Source organism: Eptatretus burgeri, chromosome 17, assembly GCF_056783735.1.
Source record: "Eptatretus burgeri isolate ZD-2024b chromosome 17, Ebu_testis_v1, whole genome shotgun sequence".
Classification (NCBI taxonomy): domain Eukaryota; kingdom Metazoa; phylum Chordata; class Myxini; order Myxiniformes; family Myxinidae; genus Eptatretus; species Eptatretus burgeri.
Genome location: NC_140977.1, coordinates 21190189 through 21204513, shown reverse-complemented (window position 1 = coordinate 21204513; position 14325 = coordinate 21190189). Strand labels below are relative to the sequence as shown.

General features: G+C 43.6%; 1 protein-coding gene and 1 long non-coding RNA gene across 4 annotated transcripts in view; one reads left to right on the top strand and one right to left on the bottom strand.

Moving 5' to 3' along the window:
* Window positions 1-6130, bottom strand: part of LOC147009508 (uncharacterized) — a 38098-nt gene extending 31968 nt beyond the window's left edge. The window contains exons 1-2 of the long non-coding RNA XR_015053112.1: window positions 6101-6130; window positions 5822-6012 (exon numbers count right to left, since the gene is read on the bottom strand). This is a non-coding gene — a long non-coding RNA (uncharacterized LOC147009508). The remainder of the gene's footprint in view (window positions 1-5821; window positions 6013-6100) is intronic.
* The window catches only part of LOC147009507 (follistatin-related protein 4-like), a 172673-nt gene that overhangs the window by 83704 nt on the left and 74644 nt on the right, over window positions 1-14325 (top strand). Inside the window, exon 1 of one of the 3 annotated variants that reach the window (XM_085863417.1) lies at window positions 3777-3870. The exons of the other annotated variants lie outside the window; for them this stretch is intronic. Coding sequence (XP_085719543.1) covers window positions 3828-3870 — 43 coding nt within the window. The 5' untranslated portion in view covers window positions 3777-3827. Of the gene's footprint in view, window positions 1-3776; window positions 3871-14325 lie in introns of those variants that run through there. 3 annotated transcript variants of the gene reach the window in all.

The following is a 14325-nucleotide window of genomic DNA, read 5'->3' as shown; positions in this document are numbered from 1 at the left end:
TATGGTTGTAGGGCTATGGTTGTAGGGCTATGGTTGTAGGGCTATGGTTGTAGGCGAGTTTGATCAGATTCTGGTGCGTGGCGTGGATAGAGCCTCCTTGGCTCTGACGGTGCCATTAAACCCTCAACAACAACAAAAAAACATCGCCACAGAAATGACGTCTTGTAATCGCCGGGCGTTCCTTCACACTGGATTTTCTGTGACTTTCTTTTTTGAAATATTCTTCCTGGTGACGTTTACTCTGTGGTTGAAGATGTGTTTTTGTTGTACTAGCTGAGTATCCGCCGTAGGGGCGGTCTTGTTCCAAGGATGCAACACGTTCTTCTGACGCATACCTTTATTTGGGCGGTGTATAGGCAAGTGACAGCTCTGAAAAGGAAAAAAATAAATAACCCATGAAGTTAGTTGCACGAAGCAAAAACATGTCTATACTGTTTATCTATCTATAATTCCAGCAATCTCTGTGTGTGTCTGTGACCGCTGTTTCCCGACAACCACTGGTCCGATCTAATTGAAACTTGCCAGGTATATTGCTGGGGACCTGAGGATGTGCCTTTTCAATGTTTGATATTAATCAGACAAGTGGTTCCCAAGTTATGGCCATTTATTTACCAAACCAATGACAGGACACGGTGCTATGACATCACAATTGACGTCACAATTCTTCTTCTTCCTTTGATATGATAATTTATAGATTTATAGATAAACGCAATGCCCCAATCCAGTTGTCGTTTACGAGAGCGAAGGAATGGCCTGTGTGGTTGTTGTTTCTGGCACGAGGTTTGAAAGGTTTTTTTTTTTTTTTGCACGTACGGGCACGCACTAGTAATACAAAACACCTCACTATGTTGGAGATGTGGGGACAGCAACACTGCACTGCAAATGGTGGGACTTGTAATACCCTCCCCCACCTGAAGGCGGCGCTACATGATGCACATTTACATCAAGAATTTGTCCCTCCCCCTCACCTCCCTTCCCTCCCTCCTCCCAAGACCACTGACAAATATAAAAACACCCCTCCACATGAATTGGGGTCATGCTGATCATCCGTAGCAAGTCTTTATGCAGTTTGCCCAGAACCATAGGAGGAATAACCCATAGGAGGAGTAACCCGTTGGAGGAATTGCCCAACAAACAAACACACAAACTCACAAACACAGGTCAGTGAATTATTGTAAGGATTAATGCCAAGCAGGATTACCTGTTTGCTGAATTTTTAATGTTCTGCATTTTTCTTATGATAGTGATACAGGTACAGTAACTGTAATCCTCTTGAAATTTTACTTATAAACATGATATGTTTTCTGTGGATTACATTTTTTTTTTAATTATTCATTTCTCTGTGGGTGGGGGGGTGGTGGTGAGGTGCTAAAGGAAGGGTTCGCCCCATCTCGAAATCACCAGATGCCAAATACTCAAGCTATGCCCCTCGAGCAAGGGGAAAGAAATGAAATCCTATGAAACTTCCTGTCAATTTATCCTGCTCTTCTTCTGCTCCAATTGGTTCATTTTATCATATGCCTGTGAGAGTACACATCTATCTGACTATTCTCAAAGAGCCGCATCAGTGCCAGCAAGTCTGGAAGGTTGACTGGCAGGAAAGGAGACAAGTTTGAAAGTTCAACCTTGAGGTTGTGGTTGAGGTTGGCCAGATGTTGTTTTCCGACTCCCCTGAGAGTGGACACACACTTGTCACGACCTTTGTGGAACGATCTGAGGTTACCTTCAGTGTGATTTGCCTTTAGCAAGAGTAGGTAGCCTGTTCAAAGGAAAAATTTCTCATCACATGATTCAGTGTACCATGAACGAGAGGATGGGCATGATAACTGTAAACGAGAAGGGATGAATCTGTGCATAAGAAAGAGTAGGTTTCTGTGGCAGAGTTCCCAGGCTTCGTTAATATCAGGGGCGGCAGAGATAGGAGACCGGTTCTGAAGTGAGGTGGCAGCTTGCAGTCCCTGCCAGTCTGCTTGAGTGAACTTCCAGACTGATCGCCAGCGCTCAGGCGGCTGTCTGAAAATAGCTGGAGGGATGATGACTCTCACAAGCACATGATCAGATGTACCAACCAGAGCAGAGGAAGAGCAGGAAACATTGCAGGAACGTTGGTAATTCCCAAGTGTAGAAGGTCAATTTGCCAATGGGAGAAATCTGTGTTGGAAAGTTTACAGATTGAGTCAGTCCCTTGGAGTCACAGAAGTCCTTTTCTGACGTACCATGGCTGGTGAGGGAGGTACCAACACCTCGCCAAGTTGCATGGTGACAATTGAAATCGCTACGTATGAGAAAGAGAGAGTTGGGATGGGTGGTTGAAAGCTGGTCCATCTTGGCAGAGAGAAAGATGTAAATGGAGTAGTCACTGTTCGGAGGATGGAACAACACTGAGACAATGAAGACGATTGGAGCAGTGAGGAAGGCCCAGCCAAAGGTGCTCCTGGGGGATTAGAGGCATAAGACCAGTACACGGACAGTTAGAAATGGAGTTCTTGATGTAAACTGCAAGTCCTCCACTGGGACGGGGTTCGGGTCTTTCAAACCGGAGAGACACAAATGAGTCAGGGACATCCTGTGGTAGGAAGGATTCAGTTAAGCAGTTGATGCCGGTTTATTAGCATTCGTTCTGAGTGAGAGATTTGTCAGATTGGAGCAGAGGCCTTGGATGTTGGAGCTCCACATAGTTAGGGACAGGGGAAGGGGTGCTATTGGCAGGGTGGAGAAACTCATGGGGGACATGGAGAGGGGGTAGGGGAAGGGACATAGTGAGGTTGGCCAATGGGAATGCTGAGATGGTGTGGGGTGAAAGGAAGCTGAAAGGTGGTGGGACAGGGGAAAGCATGGGAAGTTGCATGGGGAGGGGTGGGGTAAGGGGAAGCTGATAGGGGAGAGGGGTGGGGTAAGGAGAAGCTGATAGGGGGTAGGACTTGAGGAAAACTGTTGGATGAGGGAGAAGATAAAATGGTATGGGGTGAGGGAGAAGATGTGAGTGTATGGGGTGAGAAGGAAGCTGAGAGGGGATAGGACTGAGGGGGTGAAGCTGTAAGGAGGAGGGTTGAGGGGAGGCTGTGGGCAAGGGGGAAGATGGAGGACAGTGGGGCAAGGAGGAGGCAGGGAGAGGGGGAAGGTGGGAGGGTGCAGGGTGAAGATGTGGAAATTGTGGGGTGAGGGTGAAGATGGGAGGGGTGAGTCATGGGGGATGTATGGAGGGAAGGGTGTGAGTGATTTCAGAAGGGGGATGGGGTGAAGGAATGCTGAATTGAGGGACACAGAAGGAGTTGGGGTGGGAGGACACGGGTGTGAAGGAGATGACGTGGGAGACAGTACTGATGTGGAGGGGATTAACCCCATTAATGGATGTGAAGGGGAGTTGATAGTCAAGTGTTAGCAATCTCTGCAGACTGAACTTCTCATCTATCTATAATTCCAGCAGTGTGTGTGTGTGTGTGTGTGTGTGTGTGTGTGTGTGTGTGTGTGTGTGTGTGTGTGTGTGTGTGTGTGTGTGTGTGTGTGTGTGTGTGTGTGTGTGTGTGTGTGTGTGTGTGTGTGTGTGTGTGTGTGTGACCACTGTTTCTCGACAACCACTGGTCCGATCTCATTGAAACTTGCCACGTATATTGCTGGGGACCTGAGTCTGTGCCTTCTCAAGGTTTGATATTAATCGGACAAGTGCTTCCCAAGTTGTGGCCATTTGTTTACCAACCAATGAAAGGACACGTTGCTGCGTAGGCGTGGCTGCATAGGCTGGTGCTCGGCCGGCCGACTATGACGTCACGTGCCGTGCCGGTTACGATAGGGATCAGTGCCTCAGTTACCGTGGCGTAGGAGTGGTAATGGTCAATGTCAGCGAATGTCATGGCAAGCAAAGACAGGGAGGTAAACTTGATTTTAATTTTAATTTTAATTAACTCTGTGTGTAAGTATCACAGCAGTTGTTACTTCAATGCAAGTGATAATTTGTGGAATGATGTGAACATTCCGTATGGGCACGCACCACTTCCGGATAGTGATGACTTAATGTATTCTAATAATTTCTCGATTTCTTATGCGCATTTATAGATAAACACAATGCCCCAATCCAGTCGTCGTTTACGAGAGCGAAAGAACGGCCTGTGTGGTTGTTGTTTCTGGCTAGCGGTTTGAAAGTTTATTATCCCCCCCCCCCCCCCGGAGGGAGGGAGCGGGATATTGTAATGTCCGGTTTGTTTGTCTGTTTGTCTATCTGTCTGTTAGCAACTTTACGGCAAAATGGCTTTAGCAAACACTATCAAATTTAATCCACAGGTGGGCAATGAACCTTGGACGACCTCATTAACTTTTGGGTCCAATTAGATCAAAGGTCAAGGTCACGAAAAGATCAAAATCGTTTTTCGCTCATAACTTCGTCAAAAATGATCTGATTTACTTCAAACTAAGCTTATAGTGAACCTTATTCTATTTGCCACTTATAATCCTACCCATTCCTATAGTGAAAAATGCATATTTGTGAAGATCGGTAGGGTCCGAAGTTTTGGGGGTCATGGTCATCGGTCAAAATTACATATTTTCCATTATAAATCAAAAAAGGTTAGGAATATGCATGTTTACTATGGAAGACTTATATCAAGTCCTTTATTGGCTTTCCTTTGACACCATGACCTTTGACCTTACGTGGCCTTGAAAGGTCAAAATCATTTTACGTCATAACTTCGTCAAAAATGGTTTAATTGACTTCAAACTAAGACTAAAATATTCCTTATTCTATTCATTATAATCAACATTCAGGTTTAAGGATGTATCAAATTTAAATTTGATCCCCAAAATAACTTTATGCCTTAAATGGGTGGGATTTGTTGTGCCTGGCACCACTTGTTTATTTATTTATTTTGTTTGTTTTTTGCACGTACGGGCACGCACTAGTGGTCCCCAATTCTGATACACACAAACAGATATCATGAGAGGGGTGAAATGAAGTGTTGAAAGAAACTGTTTGAAGAAGTAGAGGAAGATATTGAGACGAATTAAAAGAACATGGGTGAAAAATGCATATTCCTGTCAGACAAATTAGACAAATATGAAGCATTTTTAAGTGTGATCAAAAGCTTTTAAAATAAGAAGCAAGTTAGTTCAATTAGTCACAAAATTCGTTCAATTTGGAGCGCTTCAGAATGTGGGGGATAAAAGATGATCAAAGGAAGGAACTAACTGGTAGAATAAGTTGGTGGTTATTTAGAATGAAATGAAATTTTTTGTTGTTGTTTTTAAACGAAGAAAGGGGGGTGAATAGGTCGAGGAGCATGAAAGAAAAATAAAAATAGGATAAAAACTAAGGATAGAAAACTTCATCAGGCACATGTTAGATCAAAGACAGAATGGAGCATGCTCATTAGCTGAGGCCTTGGGGATTTGGCTAGAGACTCACAAAGACAACACCAGGATGAAACGATAACAGAAAGACAGAATAGAACTGATACATAAAACTAAGCTTTGATTAGTTTCAGTAAGCAGGAAAGAACCAACGGCCAACATGCTTAGACCAGGAACTGTTAGAAGATAGGCCATATCTCTGCAAAGAGACAGAGCATTGTTTATTCAGACAATGATTGGCAACTGTTGCTTTCTCTCCTGAATGACTGGTACACAGAAAGTGGCACCACCCTGTTGTCGATTTCACTTTCACCAAGAGCATCTTACAGCATCCCAGGGATTGTTGGTGAAGAACCACTTTCATAAAAACACACCTCATCAATTCCAGGGAGAAGCTGGGTTCTACATATTTGGCATGTGGCATCATCTTCCTGCAGTTAGTATTTCGTACTGCAAGATAACTTGCTTGAACACAACAAACCTTCAAGCCACTCGAGACGGAGTGAGCTTTAGTTTCTTGCGCGGGCACCACAGAGTACTGACCAGAGTGCCACCGTACACGCCTGGGGACATGTGGATCAGGAGCTGTGGAAAAGCTGACCTCTGCCAAGCAAGATGCAAGAGCTGCAACAAAATCAACTCCCCATTTGGCAAGATCTGGATCGGCCTGCCCTACAGAAAATCATGGATTCAATGTACTCACGGGTTCAATCACCGTCTGATGCCAAATAAAATACAAGCAGATACCAATATGTATTACCAGCAAATACCACCCATCACTTGACTGACGGGAATACTTCGCTGATGATAGCAAAAGAGAGAGAGAGAGAGAGAGAGAGAGAGAGAGAGAGAGAGAGAGAGAGAGAGAGAGAGAGAGAGAGAGAGAGAGAGAGAGAGAGAGAGAGAGAGAGGTGGGAGTAGGGGAAGAGAGAGAGGTGGGAGTCGGGGTGAGAAGGGGAAGCGGGTGTTCTGGACTTGCGTTTGGTAGTGGGACTTGAAAGGAAAGGGGCGATTTGACTTGCATTTGGGAGGGGAACTTGAGGGGAAGTGGGGGTGGGGGTGGGGTGGGGGTGGTCCCGTCTGCCAGCATTAGTACCGGATTGAATGAAATTGGGAACATTAAAACGGGATAGCAAAATCGTCACTGTCAAACGGCACATGCCATTCTAAAGAGATTATAACATGGTCTTCCCGTGAGGTTTACCATTCTGTTTACCCACTCTGGAAATGGATCTCTTTGAGGAGGTCACACACCACCCAGAGACGTCCAGTGTGCCAAAGAATGCGCAAACCGGACAAACGAACACCCCTCCAGCAGAGCCGGACCTGCCACCAAGCCCAACCCTGCAGTCCAAAGACCAAAACCCAACTCAGGCCAAGAGATGCTACAGCCCATCACATCCTAGCTGAAATGCTTTTAAATGCCTGGAGATGCTGGTGTTTTGTGCCTTTATTTAATTTCAGCACACATTTTACAGCTAAAATGCGATAGGCCCTAGAATCTCTCAACCCAAGCCAAATCACAAAATTCAAACCATGGAATCGAACTCAGCAGCAGCCCCGACCGCCAAAAAAGTGCTCATCCGCCCAACCTGCACACTCCCAAACACTTCGGGTTAAAAACACAACACAAACGACACAGCACAACATAACCACTTCCAAACCACAACACAAACCACCTGTGGAAACTTATCACACCACCCATTGTTTATCACCATGTATGTTGGAGGAGGGTGAGAGAGGAAAGAGTGGTGGTTGAGCGAGGACAAACAAAGTAATGTGGGGAAGGGATGGATAGACAGTGGATTCACAGCAAGTTTCACTGTTATTCATGAACACACGATACTCCAATCTCAGAGTGAACACGAGGCGTGAGGAATGAATGTGAATGAAATACTGAATGAGTTCCCATTTGCTGTTCCTTCATCTGCCATTACATTCCATGCAGCATCAGCAATGAGCTTGGGTTTTGCAAACAACTCTCTCCTAATAACCTCTAAAGTACTCCACCAGGTGGTGTATCTCCGAGCATCTCTGGGTGGTGCTCAGCGTGACCGCTCTGAGGTGAAGGTTACATTTTAAACTTCTGTCAGATTTAACTAAGACAATGGAATACACGTTTCATTATCATCCAACATTGTCGTGAATGTCAATTTGCGATTTTATTTTCAAAAAGGACAACAGCTGTGATAAAGTCATTTACACCGCCATCTACTGTCTCGCCATGACTTGCTGATATCTGTTTGATCCATACATCCCTTCCCTCCCTCCATTCATCCATTCCTTCCCTCCTTCCTTCCTTCCCTCCCTTCCTTCCCTCCATCCATGCCCTCCATCCATGCCCTCCATCCATGCCCTCCATCCATGCCCTCCATCCATGCCCTCCATCCATTTCTTCCATCCATTTCCTCCATCCCTTCCCTCCATCCCTTCATCCGTTGATAAGGAACGGTAGGCTTGGCACCATGGTATACAACATAGGCAGGTGTGCCTGAACTTTGTACGTCCATCCATCCATCCATCGGGACCATACTCTGTGCAGAGCGTTGGTGCTGTCTCAGCAGTCTCCTTGGCTATTGGGCACAATCCTGGACGGGTCGCCACTCCAACGCAGGATACTAGCATGCTGGCGTTCATTGTGCCGACCTCGGGAGGATGACAGGCAGAGTCAACCCCCACCTGGTATTAATTCAACAGCCGAGTGCGATTTGAACTCAGGATCCTAGGATCCCAGGCCCACCACCCTAACCATTAAGCCAACACCAGGCATGAACTTTGTACATCGATTGATGTATTTTTGATTGTGTTTAGCAGAGGGGCAGTGCAGAGTAACAATGCAGGTACTTTTGCCATGTGTCGCCATGGCTTGCAAACTAACATCCAGGAAGCTTGTAGAGCACTCTCCAAGTGACTTAAGCACTCAAGCAAGCACTCCAAGGAAACGGTTAATGAGGAACGGTAAGCTTGGCAAGTGATTAGTGATCACCAATCGGTCATATTAAACAGCACCCAGAGACCCCGGAGTGTCAAACAATGTGAGAATTGAGCAAATGAACACATCTTTTTTTTTAGCAGTTGGAACTGCTGCAAAGGTCAATTCCACAGTTTAAATTTTGAAATTTGGTTCAGGTTAAGAGATTCTAGAACTTATCGCATATGTGGAAATGAAATAAAGGCATGAACAATGATGTCTCCAGGTGTTTATAAGCGTTGCGATGTATACGATTTTATTTGTATGCGATAGGTATGATCAGGCATTTGATGATACGAGTGATGAAAAAATAACTTTTTGAGCGCTTTATCTTGAGGAAACTGTTGTGGGCTGTTCCAGGTCAAGGCATTGTTGAGCAGGCCAAAAAAAAATGGCCAATTAAGACCACACACACACACACACACACACACACACACACACACACACACACACACACACACACACACACACACACACACACTTATTTGTATAGATATGTAGTCCTTTTGATATATCTTGAATCGCAGATTGTAAAAATCCTGGATGTTCATTTTTTTCTAGCTAGGTGCTGGGTATTTGTTTGTCGAATATTTTCTCCTAAAGTCCTTGTAACTCGCAGAAAGGTACACTATAATCTACCAATGTCTTTGTCATGCATGTGATTTGTCCATATGAACAACTCCTCCATATGAGCATTTCATCAATGTATAAAAATATCTCCCAGTCATGTGATTAAATTAGAGCAAGTAATCTGATTGGTTTCTGTGCGTGTGTAAACATATATTGACTCAAGTGATGCAAACATGGAAAGTATTTCAACCACCAAACAGGTGCAGCAATGTCATAGCGAACAACTAATCGATCTCCCATTAAGCGTTGTTGGGTTTCATAATGTGGCGGTATTTGCCTGCAACAAATAATCTTCCCATGAGGCCTTGTGTGCTTTTTCAATATCGCAGTGTGCACCTGCAGTCATTCAACTTCCCATGAGGCCTTGTGTGGTTTTTCAGTGTGGCAGTGTTCATCTGAAGCCACTCATCTTCCCATGAGGCCTTGTGTGCTTTTCCAATATGGCAGTGTTCACCTGCGGCAACTCATCTTCCCTCCCATGAGGCCTTGTGTGGTTTTTATCCCCCGCCGCGTGGCGGAAGGGGGATATTGTTAAATATGGCAGTGTTCACCTGCAGACACTCGACTTCCCATGAGGTCTTGTGTGCTTCTTCAATACGGCAGTGTTCACCTGCAGCCACTCATCTTCCCATGAGGCCTTGTGTGCTTTTCCAATATGGCAGTGTTCACCTGCAGCCACTCAACTTCCCATGAGGCCTTGTGTGTTGTTGTTTTTTTGGGATGGCAGTGCTCATTTTCAGCCACTCATCTTCCTATGAGGTCTTGTGTGGTTATTCGATATTGCAGTGTTCAGCTGCAGTCACTCATCTTCCCATGAGGCCTTGTGTGCTTTTCCAATATGGCAGTGTTCACCTGCAGCAACTCATCTCCCCTCCCATGAGGCCTTGTGTGCTTTTCCAATATGGCAGTGTTCACCTGCAGCCACTCATCTTCCCTCCCATGAGGCCTTGTGTGGTTTTTATATGCCATATATATATATATATATATATATATATATATATATATATATATATATATATATATATATATCGGGGCGTATTATTTGATACCGGTCGTCCGTCCGTCCGTCCGTCTGTCCTTTCCTATCCGCACTCTAACTCCCAAAGTTTTCCACTTTCACGTTTCATATTTGGTATATAGGTACAGACTGTGGAGACGGTGTGTCGCGACATACGTTCGGCATCTAAAGTTGTTGCCATGGCAACCAGGATGCTGTTTTCCATGTAGTAGCACAATTCTGTATATACCTTCTTGTTCTTCATAAATTGATGTGTTTGAATATATAATTGTGTTTGTGTGTGTCACAGAGACTTTTTCGTACATATATTGTACTCACTTGCACTCTTGTTCAACATGGCATTGTTCACCTGCAGCCACTCAACTTCCCATGAGGTCTTGTGTGGTTATTTGATATGGTAGTGTTCACCTGCAGCAACTCATCTTCCCTCCCATGAGGCCTTGTGTGGTTTTTCAATATGACATTGTTCATCTGCAGCCACTCAACTTCCCATGAGGTCTTGTGTGGTTATTCGATATGGCAGTGTTCAGCTGCAGCCACTCATCTTCCCATGAGGCCTTGTGTGCTTTTCCAATATGGCAGTGTTCACCTGCGGCAACTTATCTTCCCTCCCATGAGGTGTTGTGTGGTTATTCGATTTGGCAGTGTTCATTTGCAGCCACTCAACTTCCCATGGGGCCTTGTGTGGTTTACTAATACGGTAGCATTCGCCTGCAGTTGCTTTCCTCCTTGAGCAGGAGTATTCACTGTGTAAGACCATTTTCATCCCAGTCTTTGAAGATTGAGATAATGAACGTTTCTTTTTTTTTTCTCCATTTACTGTCATTATTAACATTGCACAACATGAATAATTAATGAAAAAATCGTGAATAATGGCCACAGCTGTTGCATTTTCTGCCAAAATAGCTGCCAATATATTAGTGTAATCACACCACAATGAAATTGCCTCTGATAAACTCAGTGGAAACAGCACAAGGGCCAGCATTTCTCAGGAATTTTCATTATTCAGTTACATCCAATATGGACGGCAATCTTAGTCTTGCCTTTTTCACAAAGTTTCCAACAACATTGCTGCCTTTCCCCCTGTATCATTAGGAGGTAATTGCTTTTTGAATGTTGCAGCATGATTGCTGCAGATGAGGATGAGGCCGGAGGGTGGTGAATGTTGGACTCAGCTTTTCAGCATGATGTGTGCATGTGAGCGGGTAATTGAAGATAAAGCAAAATGCAAATAAACAAACGTCGCAAGGAACTTGAGCTACATCATACTCTTTTCTCACGGATGAAGTATCGTGCCCATCGGTTTTCAGCCGTGCTGCTTACAGAAACGTCAGATTCAATGCGTCAGAGATTTTGAGTGCGTTCTTCCCTTTTCTTTTTCTTTTTTTTTGATGTAAGATTGACTGCAACTCAAAGCTGCTCAGTGGGGAGCAATTGAGAGATCCACTGAAATTACCATTGTGTTTGTATATAATGTAAATCTGCCTAGCACTTTTGATATTCACAAAATTTTAATGTTGCTGTAGCTTTCATATATATATATATATATATATATATATATATATATATATATATATATATATATATATATATATATATATATATATATATATATATATATATATATATATATATATACACACACATCAAAAATGATGGGTTGGAATTCTGTTATTCCAAATATTCAATGACACTGTAAGATATGATGTTTTGTAGCAAGAAAAAACGTTATTTTAAAACGCCACATGTACGAAGGTGACCCTTTTTAGGTCATCTCTACCGAGATGACCTAATAAAGCCGGACCAAATGTCCGTACGCCCGTCCGTCCGTCAATTTTTCTTTCCGATCTTAATGAAACTTAGTATGTGGGTAGAGGTCGATGAGTGTTGCACAACGATATAACTTTTGTCCGGGTTCTAGGTCAGGGTCAAGGTCACGAGGTCACGTAAGTTATAAAAATCGCCATTTTCAAAACTTATCTCGTCTGCCATTCTGCACTTCTCAATCTGCACTGCCATTCCACAAGATATTCGGCAACTGTTTATTGATTATGATGGTAAAAAATATTATCTTGTATCTCACCAGACAGATTTTTGAATTTCCGTTCCGTTTGGCTGCCACGTAACCTGGAAGATGGTCAAAAACACCCCCTGGTACAAAGAAAACTTTTTACTTCCGATCTTGATGAAATTTGGTATGTGGGTAGAGGTCGATGAGTGATACCCAATGACATATTTTTTCCCTGATTCATGGTCAGGGTCAAGGTCACAAGGTCACGAAAGTTGTGAAGGTCGCCATTTTCAAAACCTATCTCGTCTGTCATTTTAGGAGATATCTGGCAACGGTACATCGATTATGATAGTAAAAAACATTATGAGAGATGACCGTCACCCCCACATGGGGGTAATTTTTTTCTTTATCTTCTGGGACGTTTCATTTCCACGGTACAGCCGCGTGAGCGTGCCAAAGTCTGAAGCCTCGGCCTCGCGTCGGGTGTGCTTCTATCTCCTTTATTTATTTGACATTCGATGGACATAAATGAACACTCGTTTTACTCAACACACTTTGCAGTGAATTTCATCTCCCTGCACCTTGTATTTATTGTTGTTTTTTAACACTTATGTACACCACCCTTGAGGCCCAGTTGTAAGTCGCCATCTACATTTCCAATAGAAGACACAAAATTACTCTTTTATGAGAGATGTTTTTTGAGTTTTTTTATCCTGAAAAATTGACCGCAGTGAACACACAGTCATGTTAAAAGATTGTCCTTACGAAGGGGGACAAACAAATACACACTGTGTTTTATACAGGTAGATTAACCCCCATGCTCTTCCAGACAAAGAAAACCATCAAAAGCAACCAAGAAAACCATCAAAAGCAACCACAAAGTAAGCCCAATTTGCTGTTTCCCACCCAATCCAAGTTTCTCTGCAGCTGCAAACGTTCACAAAGGGTACATACGTGAGAATCCCCATGCTCGACGCCCCTCAGCCATGTAGTGCTACTTGTGAATGTCTGCAGCTGCAGATAATATCGGTCCTAAGATGCTGCCGAGGGGAACTCCAGCCTGAATGGTAAGATCCTGGAGAAGGATGCATTCAAGTGCCACCTGCTGTTTCCGCTCAAAAAGGACATTGGACAACCGCTTGTGCAGGGGACCCTGGACACCAAAGAAGACAACTTCAAAATTAATGCTAGATTCCAAACAGTATCAAAAGCTTAAGAGATATCCAGAGTGATGATCCTTACTTCTTGCTTGTAGTTCAGTGTATCCACTACCATGGCAGAAGGAGTATCATTCAATATTTAAGATGGAATGGCCAGGTCAGAATCCAAATGGATTGTCAAATATTAGCAAGTTAGAGCAGAGATAGAGTCTGAGATTGACTGCAGCAGAGGACTCTTATTACTTTGCTTCTGATGAGAAGAAATCTTATAAGTGTGCAGTTTCGAGCATCAGGTTTTGGTACCCAGCTTTCTTATGGATAGAAGTGATGTTTGCAACTTTCTAAGAAGGACCTGTGGTACAAGAAGAAGAGAAGGTAAAATAGGACTGAAGCACAGTTTATGAGAATCAGAGCACTTTTTCCATGACTATTTGTTGCGGACGGACCAGTTGTGGAGCATGACGTTCAATGATGGCAACCTGCAGGTGTTGAGCTGGAAAGGAATTTCTCCACTATCTCTGTTTCTCTCTCTTTTTTTCTGTCTACAACATCAAGGCACATTGAAGAGCAAGGTTCAACTGACATTGGAGCAGCAGGGCATCAATTGGGCACAATGAGTGAGGGAATTAACAGAAAGAGAGAGATATATTGAAACTAGCATTTAAGGGGAATTCCACATGGTCTCGGGACCATTCCATAAAGTTGGAAACGGTGGATGCAGGAAGTGACGGTTTTGAGTGCAGACAGAGTTCAAGAACTCGTGCCATGCCAAGCCTAACTCTATCCTTTACGAGGGAATAAATGGAAGGGGAATGTGTACCACAAACATGCCTGATCTGCTCCCACCAGGCTTTGAGGGATATTGACTGTCAAAGTCTAACAACTGCCAAAGAAACACGCACGTTCCTCTTGAGGAGCTGAGGACCAACACATGGTCAGAATAGTTTAGAGAAGCTGAGAATGAACAGGATTGAGAAGAATAAATATATATATATATATATATATATATATATATATATATATATATATATATATATATTACACACACACACCTGAAATAGAACCTCTGCACTAGAATGAGTGCCTGCCACACATCCGTCCTACTTTGGCATCCATTACACAAGGATTTGGGCAGCTCGGAAATAAGATTTTGGAGTTATCAATGTATTTCTATGTTCAGCTGTAGTATTCAGTG